The following is an 18,819-nucleotide window of genomic DNA, read 5'->3' as shown; positions in this document are numbered from 1 at the left end:
TGTTTTTTTTAATATAGAAAGGAACTTTGAGGCGCTGTTATTCATTAGAAAGATTACTCACAAAAACGTCATACACGTTTCTGTAACACAAAAACCGTTTTTAATCGGCATAGATGCAAAGTTGCAAACTAATATGGTCACTCTTTGCTTTGACATAGCGTGTCGTCTGCTCGCATCCTACCAGCTGCGCCACAGAAGAGTGCCCGCGAGGTGGCGCCATAAAAAAATATCGTCGACAATACAATGAATGGTAGCGCATATTATTGGCTGAAATGGGCGAAAAAAATTCTCCTCGCCCATGCCCTTTCCCTTTCAAACGTTATCTTTCCCCTCGTGTCAGTTGGATCGGGTGCAACAAGTGACCGCTGCTTTCCCATGATCCCGCGCGATTTGGTGGTCTGCCAAAAACCGGCACCATCTTCAGTCAAGGAGTGGCGGTGGCTCCGTTGCCCACACAGGCAGAATTTTCCCCACAATTTTGGCGGCAACGCGATGCCATCATGCTGCGCTGTGCATTGTACAAACAGCATTGCGGAAAGAAAAAAGCTGTTTGCCGTTCCGACGGGAAAAGAAAATCTTCAGCGACGAAGACAATGGCTCCACCGGATCGGTCGGAAAAGTTTCGACTGCCTCCGAGGTAGACTTTGCGAGGTAAGTCATTGTAAAACTCTGGATCGCATTAACTGTATCTTTCGGTCTCGCCGATGAAGAACGACTAATAAGAGCATGAGACGAGACAAACACGGAACTAAATTACCGGCACGAATAACTTTGGCACGTCTTTTTGCTTTTTGTGCGTATCTGATATTGAAAACTGACTCGTTCGCTCTTATCTCCCTTGCATTGACTCGGCCGAGTTGAGAAGGATTCCACTAAAATAAAGATAATTGTAGTGTTACCGCGAGCATATTCCGTCAGTGAAAAGAGTCACCAACGATCGAGCAGCTTGCGATTTTCTTGTGCAACATGTTTCCGCAATCGGCGAGGCAACATGGAACTAAGTTACCATATTCCAGGAAAAATAAATCTGACCTTCTGTGAAACGAAGCTCTAAAAGAAACAGTGTTGAGCTTGTTGTTTACTGCCAACGCCTTTCCGACATGCTACGAAGTACACAAAAAGGTTACGACATTGTTTCTGCGAACAAGGATGCAAGTTCTTGTGAAGAAACACAATGTCGAAGCGGAACGGAAGTGAGTGGCGTCGAAGAAATCTAGTAGCAGGAGCATTGCAATCAGAAATGCAGCCACAAATGTGTGATAAATGCTTTTGTTTCAAGTTTTTTTTTTTTTTTTTTGTATTGCTGTTTTTGGATAGATTTATATGTGATCGAAAAAAAAGGTTGCTTCGGATCTTCAGCCACAGCAGAACCGTATAATCTGAAGACATCCTGAACAAAGAAGGCTGTTTTGCTGTGCTTAGGATTTTTTGTGTGTAGGAGGTTGTATATGGTAAGAGATGTCTAGTAGTTATTTTGTTTCGGATGTCTTTGCAGCCGAACAGGAGTGTTTCTTGAAAGGGCCACTAGGCCAGATGGTGGCAAATGTGCAGTATTTTGTCTTGTAGCCATAAATATTTTGTTGTGTTCATTTTTGTATGTGATTTGTCCTCCGTAATAAAAAAAAAACAATTTATTGTCAATAAAAAAATTGCTCGTCTTTTGAAGGCTTTGCTGAAGGATATTTCTGTCCTCATTTGTAGCTCACGCAATAAGGTACACCCGCGGGAGTGTGGCAAAGCTTGTATGCTTTGGAAGTGACCTTAAAGGCGTACCTCGCCTGTGAGAACATAAAAAAAAAAAATCTCGAAATACAGTAAGGATGAAAGAGGGCCTTCCTAATAAATGGGATAATTGAGAAACGCGTTAGATGGCAACCAATAATGCGCTATGTTTTATTTTAAATGACGGGAAATAAGTACTTGATGGATAGTTTAATGCACAAGGCGCGTGAATAGCAGACGTCGCATATTCCTCCGTGCAAATGTGCACAGTTTCAAGTAGTATTCAACGCTTATAAAATGTGTAAAAAGTGAACCAAGCTGCTGGTTAGGCAAGACGATCGGTAATGATAAAAATTACAAAGAAGTCCTGGTTTTGCACGCGTTAAGGAGTCTTATTTGCCTAACTCGAGTGATGCCGAATCTGAAAATGCACTTCATTCAAGATAATAAAAACTTTTAGTAGAGCGTACTCTAAGGATTGCGAGTCATGCGGGCGCGTGCCCGATTCATGCTCAAAGCAATGGCACGAGCTCCCGCTTAGCAACGCAATCCGTGGCCCACGAAACTATTTACACGGAGGGAGAGGTACATTTTATCTCGTGCCTGCTCTCAGCTCTTGCTGCAGTAAACGGGTAAATGCAATATATTTTTGCAGTGCATGCCGATGTCCCAAAATGCTGAAAAAGAAACATGGGTATTTTTTTATTTAAATCGTCAGCAATCAGTGGATTTGGAGAAAGCTCGTCGAGCGATTCGAACTCTGCTCACAATATTATATTTGCCGATCGAGACGTCTAAACGTGCTTTACAACTACAATAAAGGTGCACAAATGCTAGTGTCCTCACGTTAAGAAACAAAACTGTCTTCACATTAAAAAAAAAAAAGAAATTCTCTAGTCCACCATATAAAATAGCAAACAAGTACGGCCCGGCAAGCAGGCACACGCGGCTTTGACGTCACACCTCTGCGGTGGCACTGTTGTCGCCACTGCTGCGCAGAAGCTTCACCTCACGCGAAGCTGCTTCATGCGCTTGCGCAGTGCCCACAACTGGTGTGGGCAAACGCGGGCTTGTTTGTAAACAGTGTGTTCACAAACTTGGCGGTGAGGGGCGTAGCGCAGGAGGGCGAGGAAGATTGCCCTCGATGAAAAGGAGGAAAATTCGGAAAGAGGAGGAAGAGGAAGAGGAGGAATAACACTACCTTTCTGTATATGGGTGGTGTGGTGCGTGTGTGGCACGGCGAGCGGCGAATGACATACTGCGCCCAGTTTAACCGCTTATGTGTTCCATGCTTTACCTTCCCCGACGATTTTCACTCTTATTTAGAAACTGTAAGTATGTTAGCCATCAGAGAAGCAGAAAAACAAACTATCCTGTGTTACACAAAAGAAGCAAACGGAATTTCGCAGAAAACAATGACAACCACAGTTTGAAAATTCTTATACAGACAGCCAGGCAACACGGAAACAACCGCCGGGAAAATCGACACGGAGTGAGAAAATATTGGGAAAACCTAAAACAAAGGAAAGCGATATCTGAAAGCAGGTGTCATATAAGCGCATGACTGTGAAGATGATAGTGCAAATAGGGAAGGCAAAAACACTGAGTATAAGCATGTTAGTCAGTTCAAAATTTACCACAACTTTCGTCAACGCAGACCCGAAGGGGCAAAAGGGGCATTCAAAATGGGTACAGTGGCAATTGATAGCAAAGCATCATTCTTTGTCCTCCATACTTTTGGCGCTGTTTCCCTCGTCGTAACTAGAAAAACCTGCTGGGAAGAGCGAGTTTTTGCCTAGTCCTTGCCTAGTCAGTGCATACACTGACTAGGCAATTAGTTCCCACGGGGGTAACTTGCTAAAGTGAGGTCTTAGCACTGTACAGGATGTCAAAATGAAAATCTTGCAAAAAGTTACTTCACACTACTTGATTCACACACTTGCGTTTGACTACGACCGAATGAGACAAGACCGGTTTTCAAGCCTCTTGTGACTGCTCACGACCGGCTGCACAGCACTGCAGAAAGTTGTAAACCTTCACAAGAGGCTTAAAAACAGGTTTCTTAGGTCATAAGCAGTCACAAGCATGCCGGACCAGCCGTTACTTCAGTACCATAATCTGCAGCAGCTGAAAGAAACAAGTCTAAAAGTCGAAACTGCCAACCTTTTTTTTTTGTTAATAATCAAGATTGAATTTTGATCATACATTAACTTTTAGCACGATTATATCTTCCTTCCACACAGAAAAGAGTAGTATCAGAAGAAAACAATGAAGACATTTTTACAAGCATCAATAAGCCTACCTTGAACCAGTTCAACGAAGTTTGGAACAAGAGCTAGAGCATGACCCAATGCACATTCAGGTGCATAACACAAAGTAGCTGCTCTGAAAATCATTAAACAATGTCTTCTATTCACTGACCCAGCCTCTATATCACAGCTGGAGAAGAATCATTTCCTACGCACCAATGCATTTGTGATGACAAATGATGGCATTCGGACGAAAGGCTGGAGAGCAATGCCAAACATTATGGCTGTGTAGCCAACCAAGCTGCCTGGATATTGCTGGCATTTGAAAGGCCAACCTGCTGCAGGCTTTACGCAAATGCCCTTAGGGTTTGTTAACCTCATGCGTTAGCATCTTCCTGATCAGGCAAGACTGTTAAGGAAATGGCCTGGAACGCTGCTGGAATTTGCGAGGCTTATTACGCATAAGCGCTTCAGTTTGGCGAGCTTCACTATTAATCTGAGCAAAGGCTTTGGGACCTATTTTTCACTCAGGTATATGCCTACTTTGATTGAAAAGGCATAAAGTTTTGCCCAAGCTAAATTATTACACACGGGGCAGGCTCAACTTACGGGTCAAGAGCAAGGCATTCGCATTCCGCACATGTAAATACGTCTTTTAACTTTTTTGTACATCTCATTTATCGTGCTGAAATTTAGTATATGGATGCATTTCTCAGTGGTGATTTCAAATACACAATTAGTTTTCACATAGCTTTAATAAATCCCGAGTTATCATAAAATTTTAATTAGGGTCTCCTTATGGGTCATTAGCAGCTAATTAAAACTGCAACTAATTAATTAAAGTTGTTGTATGACATATAAAACAAGAGAAACAGTACCACTGCACAAAGCATGTCTTGCTGAATGCAATTCTGTAAAAAATTCTGATATCTTCTGAAGAATTTTACGCTTACAACCCGTAAGAGCGCCTAATTAAAATTACATATTTATTGATAGCTCAGGATCTAGTAAAACTATCTGAAAACTAAATGCATACTTGAAATCACCACTGAAATACATCCGTATACTAAATTTCAGCACGATAAAAGAAAAATAAAAAAGTTAAAGACCCTCGTTCCCCTTAAACACTGTTTTCAGTAATGATGGATCAGACTGGTATTATGAGAAAAGGATCGGGCACTGCTTGCACTTAAATGATTTTTCACCTGTGTGTGTTCGATTATGGCTTTGCAGAGAGGAAATTAGGGCAAAGGTAGGGGACACTGCCTGCACTTAAATGGCTTTTCACCAGTGTCCGATCATGGCTTTGCAAAAAAATTGTGAGAAGGCTTGGGGCACTGCTTGCACTTTAATGGCTTTTACCAGTGTTTCCTTTTAGTATGCTGCATCAGATAGGAATTTTGAGCAAAGGCTTGGGGGCACTGCTTGCACTTATATGGCTTTTCACCTGTGTGTATTCGGTTGTGGTGGATCAGATTGCTACTCTGGGCAAAAGCTTGGGGGCACTGCTTGCACTTGAATGGCTTTTCACCAGTGTGTGTTCGATTATGAATTCTCAGGGAGAAATTTCGAGCAAAGGCTTTGCAGCACTGCTTGCACTTAAATGGCTTATCACCTGTGTGTGTTAGACTATGGCTTAGAAGTCTTGTGAGAAAAGGCTTGGGGGCACTGCTTGCACTTATATGGCTTTTCACCTGTGTGCGTTCGATTATGTGTTCGCAAAGAAGACTTGTGAGAAAAGGCTTGGGGCACTGCTCGCACTTAAATGGCTTTTCACCAGTGTGTGTTCGATTATGATTTCTCAGAGAGAAACTTTGAGCAAAGGCTTTGGGGCACTGCTTACACTTATATGGCTTTTCACCTGTGTGCATTCGGTTGTGGTAGATCAGTTTGCTATTATCAGCAAAGGTTTGGGGGCACAGCTTGCACTTAAATGGCTTATCACCTGTGTGCATTTGACTATGTCTTTGCAGATCCGAATTTTGAACAAAGGCTTTGAAGCACTGCTTGCACTTAAATGGCTTATCACCTGTGTGCGTTCGGTTGTGGTAGATCAGTTTGCTTCTCTTAGCAAAGGTTTGGGGGCACTGGTTGCACTTGACTGGCTTTTCTCTAGTGTGCGTTCGATTATGACTTTCAAGATGAGAGCTTTGAGCAAAGGCTTTGGGGCACTGCTTGCTCTTAAATGGCTTTTCAACAGTGTGCATTCGATTATGGATTTGCAGATGGGAATTTAGAGCAAAGGCTTTGGGGCACTGCATGCACTTAAATGGCTTTTCAGCAGTGTGCAAATGATTATGGTAGTTCAGAAGGGAATTATAAGCAAACACTTTGGGGCAAAGCTTGCACTTCAATGGCTTTTCACCTGTGTGTGCTTGATTGTGGTAGATCAGACTCCTACTCTGAGTTAAGGTTTTGGGGCATTGCATGCATTTAAATGGCTTTTCACTAGTGTGTGTTTGATTATGACAGGTCAGGAGGGAATTATAAGCAATGTTTTGGGGGCAAAGCTTGCACTTATATGGCTTTTCACTCTTGTGCTTTTGAGTGTTGCAGAGCACTTGGGACTTAAAGCCAGGCATGGGAGGATGCTGACACTTGGATTGTTCGTCACCATGGGCAGCCAGGTGGCTCACAATTACACGCTGATCTCTGGTGACATAGGTGCAGAAACAGCATCCGAACCAGATGTCTTCAGCGACTTTCAGTGGGCAGCTGGTGTGCCCTAACATAGTGGCTCCATCACCTACAAGAAAATATCATGTATTTACACACAACGAAAACCCAACCAAGATAGCTAGTTAGTCTGGAAAAGAGTAGTCATTCATTCAGTTTTGCCACAGCTGTGGTCTAATATTTTGCTGCACTTTGGAATTCGGTTCACAGAAGCAATCAAATGCAACTGGCACCATTAAGGGCAGTCTCCAGTCTTAAAAAAAGTAAAAATCGTAGAATTTTTTTTTTATTTCTAAATTACTCTTTACATATCTTCTTGCTTTGGGAAGGATTCCAGTATTCTTAGAATTTTTTTTTTTGGCACAAAAAAGTGTTAGTTTTAAAAGTGAAAAATCTGGATCTGAATACTTCTGAGGGCTGGACACCTCATTATTCAGATAGCACTACAAAAACAGTATTTCTGAAGGGTGTTAGGAATGCCTTTTTTTCTAATTGGTCAATGAATGATTATGGCACTTCAGAAAGAAGGCCTTCATTCAAGTATTTCAACATGTGATGCAGTCATATCTCGCTGATATGGACACTCTGCTGTAGACAGATTTTGGGGGACCAATCCCTCCTCGGGCAATCGTGCTTTGTAAATAGGGATGCCGCAAACTTTTTTCGAATCTAAGTTTCGATGATCGAATCACGCGGTTCGAAAGGTTCAAAAGATTTCGAATTTTCAAACTTTCCATATCGAGAAATTCGACGGAAGTCGAATTTTTGAACTTATTAAGCTAAGAAGTTCGACGCTTTTCGAATTTTCGTACTTATTACGCTGCAGAATTCGATGCTTGTCGATCTTTCGAACTTGATAGACTAAAAAATTCGATGATTTTCGACCTTCCAAACTTCTTGCACTTAAAAGTTCGAAGGTGTTCGAACTTTCGAACTTCCTACGCTAAGAAATTCAATAATTTTCGAACTTTCGAACTTCTTAATCTAAAGAATTCGAAAATTGTCGAACTCTCGATTCCTGAAAAGTCAAAAGTTCGACGAACTTCGAACTTTTAGGGTAAAAGTTCAAAGTTCGTCGAACTTCAAAAGACCGGCGGGCAGTTTCATTTGGATTCAAGCAGTGAGGAACATTCATATTCTTTTTTTGCAATTTTACATGGGGTGTCGCATTCCTTGCAAAAGACAATGCCGTTTATTTCAATCATCTGGCATGCTTGGTTTTAGAAAAATAGATTCCCGAAGGAGCGAGGAAGTACGACGGGTTTTGGACTATTGTCGTTTGTGCCATATTTGAAGCGCGCTATAGCCAAAGCTATTTATGGTAGAGATGTTAAACTTTTTAAGAATGATCTATATATAGCGTAGGTGAGCGTCGTCTTCAGATATGATTATTGTTGTTCAAGACGAGTATCGAATAAATATCCAAACATGTACCTACGGGCAATTATGCCGGTTTTTTTTCGCCTACATTGTTTGGGGTATCGCATTTAAATTAACACCAGAGACAGTACATATCATTACCATCTGCAGAATACAAAAATGTATTTATTGTTTTTTTCACTTTGAGGATAAATTAACTCATGGAGGAAGATTTATCAAATTGTTCAAATTCTGAGAGTCATAAAAAAAAATGTTCTCTCATTTTACGTTCTTGGGACGTGTTTTTTGGCCTGTACACATTTTGGTAGGAAAAACTTGTTTCATAGTTCCGGGCCTCTGAATATGCAAGAATACAACACTTCCGGCGGGTTCTCGAGAGTTTTTTGGTTTTTTTTCTCAACAGCTTTTTATTTTTGCATTTATGGTTATGTTTACTTATTGAATATTTTTTACCAATGGCAACGTTATTCGGGTCGAAGAGACATAGCTTTGAACTTTCGAGCCACCGAGCATGTGACGAGTAGTGCCTCCTGACAACGAGTTTCTAAAGGCCTGTTCACACATGCAGCGGAGCGCTACAAGCATTGCGCTGACCTCGTGCGAAGCACGTGTCGACGGGAGCGTTCACCAGCTTTGTATTGCACCGTGAAAACTGTTGCTCATGGCACACAATAAGTACCGGCACGTGAGCAGCGTTACATCAGCGCTTCGCTGCATGTGAGAACCGGCCTTAACAATAACCATATATGCGATCTTTTATGCAGTGAAGAGCGACAGTAGCTATACATATGCATAAATAATATAAGATTAAAATAAGCTCGACCATGCCCTCTTTTCTCGTATTGCTTTCCTTAACAGTCCGAAATATCTGGGAGGGGGGAGACTTGAGCCCCCCCCCCCCCCCCCCCCCCCGTTTTTCCTCTTCCGACGCCACTGGTATGGTAGAAAGCTCCTCGACCTCAAGTTGCGTCAGCTCCTGTGCTTGTTGCTCGGCGTTTCTTCCGCCCCAGAAAATAAACCTTCAAAGCAATTGCAAACAAAAAAATTGCCAAGGTGCAGGCGAGCTGGTGTATGTTGATCATGATGCAAAATCCCGAGACTGGGAATGAAATTCGCAAGAAATAGTGTAAGAAGAAAGAAAAAAGGGGACAGGACAACGGTCTCAAACTCAGCTGAGTTGAGCTTGAGACGTTGTCCTGAGCTGAGTTTTCAGCTGAGTTGAGTTTGAGACGTTGTCCTGTCCCCTTTTTTCTGTCTTCTTACACTTTTTCTTTCAAGTTTCATTCCCAGTCTCAGGATTTTGCATCATGTACAAACTAAACTTACTATATGCCAGCGTCACTCGGGCGGCGTTCGATCGGATTACTACCAGCGTGCAAGGGGGTAGGGGCAGTTTGCCAGATCACTTCAAGGTTTTTCTGAGCCTCAACCACCTGCCTGCCCCCGGCCGTTTTGAACTGGATGAGTATCGTTAAACAGTGCGTTTGTAGGATCACTACTTCGTAATGCACGTTAGTGACCACCCCGGGCTGGCAGTCACTATTACTGATCTATTGTTACACGTCACTGCACTGGCAAATATTCCAGCACATCCGGCGCACTCGTCGTCTCTAAATATCACTCCCGAACTTTTCTAAACCTGATTTAGTGAAAACCAGTGAGGCGTGAAAACGTTATTTTGAAACTGAAACTGTGGCGGAACATGGAAACCGGACTTCGAACTTTGCACACTTGGACTTCAAACAAATCAAAAACCTCCAAAGTTTTTTTTTTATTTTTTTTTTCGAATTTAGCCCTAAAAGAGAATCGAAACCTTCAAACTTTATGTAAAAAGAAATTTGAAGTCTTCGAATTTACCGAACTTTATGTCTTGAAAAATTCGAAACGTTCGATTTTTTGAATTTTAGATCCAAAGAAATTCGAAACATTAGAATCTCTCGAATTTCAAATTAGGGAAGTTCGAAATCTTCAAATTTATCGAAGCTCAAGTAAACAAATATTTGAAATAATCGAACCCAAACTTTTAGAAACCGTGAAAGCTTCGAACTTTTCGAATTCGAAACCCTACGATTTTGGAAAGTTGCGAATTTTTCGAATTCGAACCTTCCTACGGTCAAAAATATCAAAACTTTTCGAAATCGAACGTAGGGTGGTTCGCGGCATCCCTACTTGTGAATATTAAAACCTGCAGTCCAGACTATGAACAGCTAGTTTTGAGAACAAACTGTGTCAATACATGCAGGTTTGTCTAATATTTAGTCACAAGAGGGCCCACTAATAAAAAAAAAAAGAAAAGAGCTTAGTAAAGACCTTGGATTACAGAGTTCACCGAGGGTCACTACTTTCAGCTGTCAATTGCGTGTCCTTCAAAAGGCATTGCCTTCGCACCGAACAATAGTTAAATTTATCGTGGCTTTCCAGTCAAATGCCTAACCTGTACTTCTCTCCTTATGTTAAGATGGTCTTTAGGTTTATGAAATGTGTCCGCTTTTCTAGCTTGTCTTGCCTCTTCAGTCTATGCACATTTATGGGCAGCCACGCTTTGGTCAAAAATCAGTCTGGCAACCGTGGGTACAGTTTGGCGAGGCAATATTTCCCAAGGGAGTGCTTGGCTGGCTCAGGCCAGTGCAAGTCTTAAAAAACACATGCAAAAAGAAAATTGTTTTAAGCAGCCTGGACGAGAAAAGGATGCTTTAAAACGGATTTACCACAAGAAAAGAAATTTTAAAAGCTGCATTTACGCCACGTAACCCATTTATAGTTGGCACCCCCAGGAGCCCACGGAGAAGTGGCCACTATGGTAACGTGGTGCTTCCTATGGTCTCTAAAATTTACTTATTAATTTTCGTTTGAAGTGAAACAAAAGAATGAAGATTAATAGGTACCTTTAAGAGCCCAAAGGAAAGTCCCGAGCGCAACCACCACGTGATAGACCTGTGCGCAGCTCAGAAATCGATAGCGGTGGCGCTCCAGAGTGTTCCCTATGGTGGCAGCGGTGGTGTCGTGGAGAAATGAATTCAATTAGTTCAACCAGCAGCGCGCCACGCTCAACGTGTGGTGGCGGCATAGGGGTTCAGGGGACTTCAGCGGCGGCACTGAATGGCTCCAGCAGTGGCAGCGGCGCACAGGTCTACCATGTGACCGGTGGCAGCTCTCGCGTTCACCAGCCACAAATTTGTTTCACATCGTAAATATAGCTCAAATATTCTTCTTATTGTTGTAAAGTCCTTTTATCGCATCCTTTTCCCGTCCAGGCAGTTTTCGAAATTTTTGTTTTTTCTTTGCATGTGTTTTTGAAGGGGCACTGACACCCCAAAAGTTGTATGTTTTGTTGTAAAATGATGCAAGTTGTAGTCATAGACACACAAAAAATACAATAAAAAACAAATATCCCCGTGCACGCATGCGTTTTTCATTTTTGCTGTTCTTCTTTCCCTTTTCTCACCTCCTCGCTCCTTTTTATTTGCGACATCATAAATTCTGAAATTTAGAAGCTTTGTAAGCGACATTTCTATAATATTTAATAGCAGCCTTCGTAAAACATGTTTATTTAACTAAATTGCGAATGCACTACGACCCTTCTTTTTGAAATACCGAAAGTCGGAGTTTGGAGTGATGTCACCTCCTGGCTTTTTATCAGTACCTCCTCTCGGGTAATGCCTGTTAGATACCGCTCTTGTACAGCAGGGCCAGGATGTCCGGCTCTTCGCCTGCAACACCAGGCGGTGCACGCATCCCATTCCAACGATTCACTCCAGAGGAGCACGCAAAGCCACTCTCAAAGCTTTTCATGCTCTTCCGTGGGGTGTCTTCTAAATAAAACATCAGATGCAGAGAGTGAATCGGGAATAAAATTTACACTGTAGGTCAGAGAAGCGAAAATGATAAGTTAGGAAGCAATTTAAAGAAACTGTGATCAATATTTTGTTTGTAATACCATAACAAACAACACTCGCACAGTACCGTATTTACTCGATTCTAAGCACCCCCCTTTTTTCACACCCGCAATGTTCAAAGAGGGGGGGGCGGGGTGCTTAGATTTGTAACATGGCCCGAAAATACGAAATTTGCACAAGAAATATAAGTTTATTATAATCAAAATGAAACAATAAATGTTCTAAAGGAAATAAATAAAGTAAAAATTGGTGAGTAGCCCGCTTGCCATCAGTTTGCACCACGATCGACTAGTCTTTTGAGGATGATGTAGGGTGCAAGTTTCCGACCGTCGGCTGTGATGCACAGCATTACGGTCACCCTTTGCTTCTCATAGCCAGTCGTACGCACTTTTACTTCTCGGGCGCCTACTTCGTTCACGGTGCACGTCCTTGGCATGTCGACGTACACAGGGGTCTCATCGGCATTGCCGATCTGCCCGAGTTTGTAGCGAGATTCGCGACGCAGCTTCATCACATAACGTTGGAAGTTGACAAGCTTGTCCTCGAAGTCCACTGGTAGCTTCTGGCAGATAGTGGTGCGGCGTCTCAAAGAGAAACCGTTCCTCTTCATCATCCGCTCTACCCAGCCTCGGCTTGCGCGGAACACCGCACAACGAACTGTTCAGCACTGCCGTGATTTCCGTTGTCTTCCGCGTAGGAAATAACCGTTCTCTTGAACTTCATAGTGTATGTTCTCTTTCACTCATGATGGACGACTTCCGCAAACCACGTGCACACAGTGAACGGATTACGATCGCGAGGCCAACGCGGACGAATAGGCTTAACGGACTAAACAACCAACTGCAACAAGCACAAGGAGACCAAACAGACAAAACATCTTCGATAGAGGGTACGGCAACGCAGAGCCGTATATGTAGAGAGTTTGGTCAGTGGGAGGCGCGGGCAGAGCCAGGGTGTGCACCAGACTCGGAAAGAGGGCTTGGCATGCACTCTTGGCCAACCAGAAGCCGAAAAGTATCCCCTAGCGGTGGTAGCGAGAAACCGTTCTGATCAAAGGTCTATGTTCGTAAATGGTTTTAATAAGCGTGTAAGAGTGAAGTGTAGTAACTCCTCGTGGTTGAAAATAGGGTGCACGTGATGTTTTCATTATGATCATGCAGGAAGATGTAAGAAACGAATGCGCCGCTCAACTCTGTTTTGCGCGGACAGAGTGTGACCGCTCGGACGGCTGATTCCCGGCCCTCGGCGCTTGGCGTACGGATTATGTCGATCATTCCGCTAGTCACACCGTTCCATCATCATTTTGGATGAGCGTGATTGAAACATCACGTGTACCATATTTTCAGTCATCGAGAGTTACTCTAATGCAGTTATCAGGTTTGTTTCTCGCGACCACCGCCAGGGTATTATTTCCGGCTTCTGGTTGGTCACATTCGAATTTCTGAAGACGCCCTGGAACACGCCCAGCCCGCTTTCGGCCAATGGCGCCTCCTCACTTGTCTCCTATACTTCCCAACGAATGGCCAAACTCTCTACATATACGGCTCTGCAGCAACGCACCCTTTCACAACCTGCACGGATGCGAAAGCGGAAAAGGGTGATATGTGCTGCCACCTATTAACGGACGTTGAAACCAAGCGCCAGCGGCCGTTCGCGACTCTAGCACTCGGTGATACCGGCGTCTCCAATCTTAAATTTTTTGTTGGGAGGGAGGGTGTCTACATTTGCGTGCAAACTTTTTTTCAGGTGTTTATGTTTGAAAGTGTGGGGGGGAGGGGGTGCTTAGAATCGAGGGGTGCTTAGAATCGCGAAAATACGATAGTTTTATTCTACTGCTGCAGTTACTTAACTAAAATTAATTTAATAGCACAAACGTTTTTGCTCAAAAATGAAGCCGGTATTGTTAATGCAAACTAATTTATTTAGAGCTATTTACAAGAAAGGTATAAGCTTGCAGCTTTCGGTTGTCCGCTGGCCATTATCCATTTTCGTTATTTTCTTTCACACCTTTTTTTTGCAACGAATTTCCCCCCAAAGTGAGAGCGTTTTTTTTTTGTTTTTTTTATGAGATCTGTAGAGGGTACAAAACCTGTATAGGTCTTTTCAGCGTTAAGCCTCCCGGCATTTTGAGTAGACATGATCGTACCTTCCCATCTCTTTCTGGAAACACCTTCTGTATCCTAGCGATACTCCATCGCTGTCAAGGCCGGGAGCTGTCTCTAAGAACCAATTCCCCTTCTTCAAGGGTTTTTCCCCGACGCTCCTTTTGGCCTTGCACGTTCTTCAACTCCGCCAAGTATTCCCTACTCCATCGATGCCAGAAAGTTTCTGTTGTTCGTTGTCGGTGAGTCCAGAGCTTGCTGAGTTCGGTGCGACCACCGTCGACTTGTCTCTTCCCCATGCTTGACAGCGTGGTCAGTCGTCTGCCCGTCAAAAAGAAAGAGGGACAAAGTGGCTCTGGTTCTTCAGGGTCATTGTAAACCTGCGTCAGCGGTCTCGAGTTCAACACCGCCTATATTTCGGTCAGTGTTATTTGCGATTTGTCGAAATTCAGATATCTGGTACCAATTGCTTTCTTCAATGAGAGTTTCGTTTATCCGACGAGGTGCTTGTAAAGTCCGCCCAACCATGGGATGAACTTCCAGACGATTCGTGCGTTGGAAAAGTAATCAAGAGCCTCAAGATCACAATAGCACTTGAAAGTCGAAGATCTCTTAGCTTTCTTAAACGATAAGGCATTATCGCTGTAAATGGCACTAGGAATTCCTCTCGTGAAATAAAGCGCCTAAGTGCCATCAAAAATAAGTCAGCTGTCATGTCTCAAACGAGCTCTAAGTGGATCGCCCTGGTGACGGTGCACGTGAACAAAGTCACATGGGTCATGTGAAATCTGTGTTCTCCCTTTACGAGCAGCAGCCCTGCAAAATCAACACCAGTGACCTCGAATGTTAGAGCTTGGGTCACTCTGTCTCCATTGGAAGCGGAGCTGTCACTTCTGTCGACGAGCGGGCATTGAAGAGTAGGCATGTTATGCATTCCTTTATTTTCTTTTTTACCAGTTGTCGTGCTCGTACCACCCAGTAGCTTTCTTCGAGTCGTACTAGGGTGTCTCGCATTCCTCCGTGTAATACTTGGCGGTGAGACTGTTAGGCAAGCAGTTCTCCCAAGCAATGTCTACTGGTTACGCTCGGGTGTCGTTCATTATACGGCCTTCACTGCGTTGCAGCCTCCCGGTTACACGGAGACCGCCGTCGTTGACATGCACAGAAATGTTTTGCAGAGGTAAGTCCAAAGGGATATGTTCGCCTCTTTTAGTACACTTGATTTGACAGCGAAGGTCATCTTGCTGCGCGTGTCGTAACCAGCACTTTTCGGCCTGATCAAGCTCAGTGGCAGTTAGTTTACCGCTGCTAGTGCACAGATGCCTTAGCTTGTTGACATAGCGTAGAATCGATGCTGTCACCAGAAAGAGATGTGTTGCATCGCTGTAGTGTTCAATGTTCAACACTGCAGGAATCGCAGTGTTAATCGCTGTTTGAAGGACTGTAGTTATTTTCTCCAATGCTCTTGGTGGCGAGTCACCTAAGAGTGGGGGATGTGGCCAGGAGTTCTCATGCATTTTGATCCACAAAGTCCCTTCCCACCAGAAAGAACTGTCAACCAGTTGATTAGCACTGATCCCTCTTCTCATGAGATCTGCAGGATTTTCTACTTCAGGGCAGTGTCCCCACGAAGAGATGTCTTGTGTGGCATTGAATCTTTATAACGCGGTTTTGCACGAACGCCTTCCAATGATATGGTTCTCCTGTAATCCAATAAAGAGTGATAGTTAAGTCAGTCCAGAAATAAGACTCATCTGGCATTTGTTTTAAACTACTCATGACATAGCTCTGCAGCCTGGCTGCTTACAGACATGCCATCAACTCTAGCCACGGTAATGTAAGCTGCTTGATTGGAGCAGTTCGCGACCTGCTCATCAAGATGGTCGACGTAATAAACCCCTTAGCATCTGTGATACATATAGACCACTGCTCCGTATGTGCTCGGGCTGGCGTCAGCAAATATGGGCAGGGTGGTTTTCTTCACAAACCTCCTCACCCCGGCCAGTCTGCATCCAAGTCTTGTGGCAGCTTTTCATGCCATTCTATGTGTCGTTGCCAGAGTTCTTGGAATAGAGCTTTTGCTTTAACAGTGAATTGTGACAACCATACAAGCGGGTTGTACATACGTGCTGTTGTCTTGAGTACAAATCTCTTTGTACTCATCCCAGGATCTGGTTGTATAGTCGTAGATGTGGTGAAATTCAGGTGATCCGTGTTTGAGTTCCACGTCAATCCTAACGCCTTCAAGACACCCGTAACATATCCCAGGTGCGTGACTTTGCAACAATCACTCACAAAGCCCTCGTTCATGGTCTGGTTATTTGAGGCCCACTTATGAAGTGTCATGGAAGCAGTTCCGAAGATGAATTTCGCGTCAAGGTAAAGCCTTAGTGCTTTCTTTTTAGTTTCTGCTCCCATCAGAAGATCATCGACAAACAATCTGCCAGCAGCGTCGCCATATTTGGGTATTCTTCCATGATCTCCAGATGATGCTTGAGTGTAGCCACGAGCTGGAAGGGGCTGGCTGTTGTTCCAAATGGAACTCTTGTCATGCGCCTGTCGTATTTGCGTGTATAGCTGATAACCGCATACCATGAAATATGCACTTTTATGTCTGACGTCAGAGTGCTGTGTGCCTGCACACTGTGTATCTTATCTGTATATGTTGAGCCCCGATTTGATGTTCCAGACAGTCATTGTTCTGAGGCTGCCAGTGTTGCACCTCGCAATAAAGTGCTTTGCCTGAAATGCGTCTCGGCCCCAAATGTAACAGCGCCTAAACTTGCACGCTCGGTCTTGGTTCATTTCCTTCTGGCGTAGTCTGGTACCACAGGAATCGCAACGCGTCCAGTCATTTTCATGTATCGCAATCTGCAGGAATGCTTCTTCAATATCTGCTACCAAAGCTATCCTGTAAGTTCTGAAATTGAGCAACAACGCAACGATGTCTGCGGTCAAGTTAGGCCCACTTTCAATGTTTTGGTTAAGAGACTTCGACTTGTGTCCGTGCAAGGAAGCGTCAAATACAATGCAAAGCTTAGTTGTACTGCTTAACTCTCGAATCCCAGCCTGATGTGGCATGCAGTGGGTCGGCACCTGATCTTCAATGTCGTTCCTCGTTACCTGTTCTGCCACTCCTTCTGAGCAGTACTGTCTCAAGACATTGTCGTACGCGTAAAGCAGGTCCGGTGTTCCTTGAAGACGGTTGGCCAGCTATACTAGACGTTTTTCTGCTATTTCTCTGTAGCTGTCAAGATTTACATTTGACTTCAAGGGAAGAGCAACTTCGTATCGTGAACCAGCTCCATTGATGGTATCTTTAAAGGAGTTGAGCACTCTTTGTTTTGTCGAGTTGTTTCCTTCGTCTTCGGCCACTTCAATGGACTCTAGTGTTCAAAACAGTTCCAAGCAGTTTGCTGTTTCAGACTCTGCCACAGACGTGCTCAGCATGATCGTTTGCGTACAGTGTATGTCTTGAACCGTTGTTCTCAAGGGGGCCTTAATACTCCATCGAAATGCTGTTTTTACCGTCACAAGATCCCAGTAATGCTCTGAGCTGATGAGAAGATCAATATCGCCTCGTTGCTCATCGTTAGCTGTGTCGACCATTTTCAATTGCCCAAGTAATTCCTTCATGCTGGGTTCTGGGATCGGTATCTTCGGATCACAAATCACGTCCGTTTGAAAAACCATGAGCTGGTAGATCTTGTCATCTTGGGCTGAGACGAGCACCCTGTTGAGTACTCGTTCGAATTGATGTCCACCGAACACACCGACTGTCAGCGTCTCATGTCCCAAGAGTTTGCATTTGAGTGTTTGGAAACATTCTCAGTAATGAACGAACGTTGGCTCCTGCTGTCGAAAACGGCTCGCATTGTTTTTTCCTGCACACCAGATCGTTGCGGTCTGGAGCAGGACGTTTGGCCTGGCGGCTTCACTTGTGGATTCCAGATTCACTGGAATACTTGTCGCGTTTTAGTCTACCTCGGGTGACTTATAGTCCAGATCTTACATCGTTGTTGCATGCCTTCTTGAACACTTTGTGCATTGCATGCTACTTTTACACTCATTAGAGCAGTGATTAGGCTTCAGGCCGCGGAAGCATTGTCTTCCCCCCCCCCCCCCAAAAGCAGCATTCTCTTCTTTTCTTTGATCAAAATGTTAGCACGGCAGGCAGCTGTCATATGTTTCTTTTGTTTTTTTTTGCATGGAAAACAGCTATAGGATCTTGATTGATGCAGTATCGCAGCTCTGGATTGATGGCATTCTCCATTACTTCGTTTTTTCTCACTGTTCTCTGTTCTTAATTCACGCGGCCGCTGTTTCATGTCCATAACTTATTGGGCAGCTAGGTTCTCGTGGCTCTCGACTTCAACTCTCAAAGTCAAGTAGTTGTGAGAATAGTGGCATGATACCTCGTTCAGTCGTGTTTGTGTCTGCTCTTCATTCCTGAAAATCATCGGATTTCGTGGATATTCCCCCTTTTGAAGCGTTTGATGTCTGAATTTCTTTGGGCAGTGCACACTGAACCACTGGAAACAGAATAGCACCGAAAGTCTGCTGTTTCTGTCCTAGTGCCTCCAATCTTCGGAGATGGGACACTAGGGTGTCGTAGAGCCTACTAAGACCCCGGACGTCGTTGAAGTCTCTCACCGGGTGCAGATCCAAGAGCTTCCGCATGTGCGTCTGGACCATGAAGTTCTCGTTGCTGAATCGCTTTTCAACACAAGCACAGTGTCCTCATAGCATCGCGATGTGAGAAGCAAACCCTTGATGGCAATTGCCGCCTCACCT

The 18,819-nt window shown here is 43.9% G+C and overlaps 1 protein-coding gene across 1 annotated transcript in view; it reads right to left on the bottom strand.

Moving 5' to 3' along the window:
* Positions 1-5,329: 5,329 nt before the first annotated feature.
* The window catches only part of LOC120843228 (zinc finger protein 664-like), a 33,584-nt gene continuing 20,094 nt past the window's right edge, over positions 5,330-18,819 (bottom strand). Inside the window, exon 2 of the mRNA XM_040502455.2 lies at positions 5,330-6,717. Coding sequence (XP_040358389.2) covers positions 5,330-6,717 — 1,388 coding nt within the window. The remainder of the gene's footprint in view (positions 6,718-18,819) is intronic.

The sequence above is a fragment of the Ixodes scapularis genome, unplaced genomic scaffold (genome assembly GCF_016920785.2).
Source record: "Ixodes scapularis isolate PalLabHiFi unplaced genomic scaffold, ASM1692078v2 PGA_scaffold6__148_contigs__length_123643588, whole genome shotgun sequence".
NCBI classification, from domain to species: Eukaryota; Metazoa; Arthropoda; class Arachnida; order Ixodida; family Ixodidae; genus Ixodes; species Ixodes scapularis.
The sequence above is the reverse complement of the archived record's forward strand: the minus strand, read 5'-3'. Positions and strand labels throughout refer to the sequence as shown.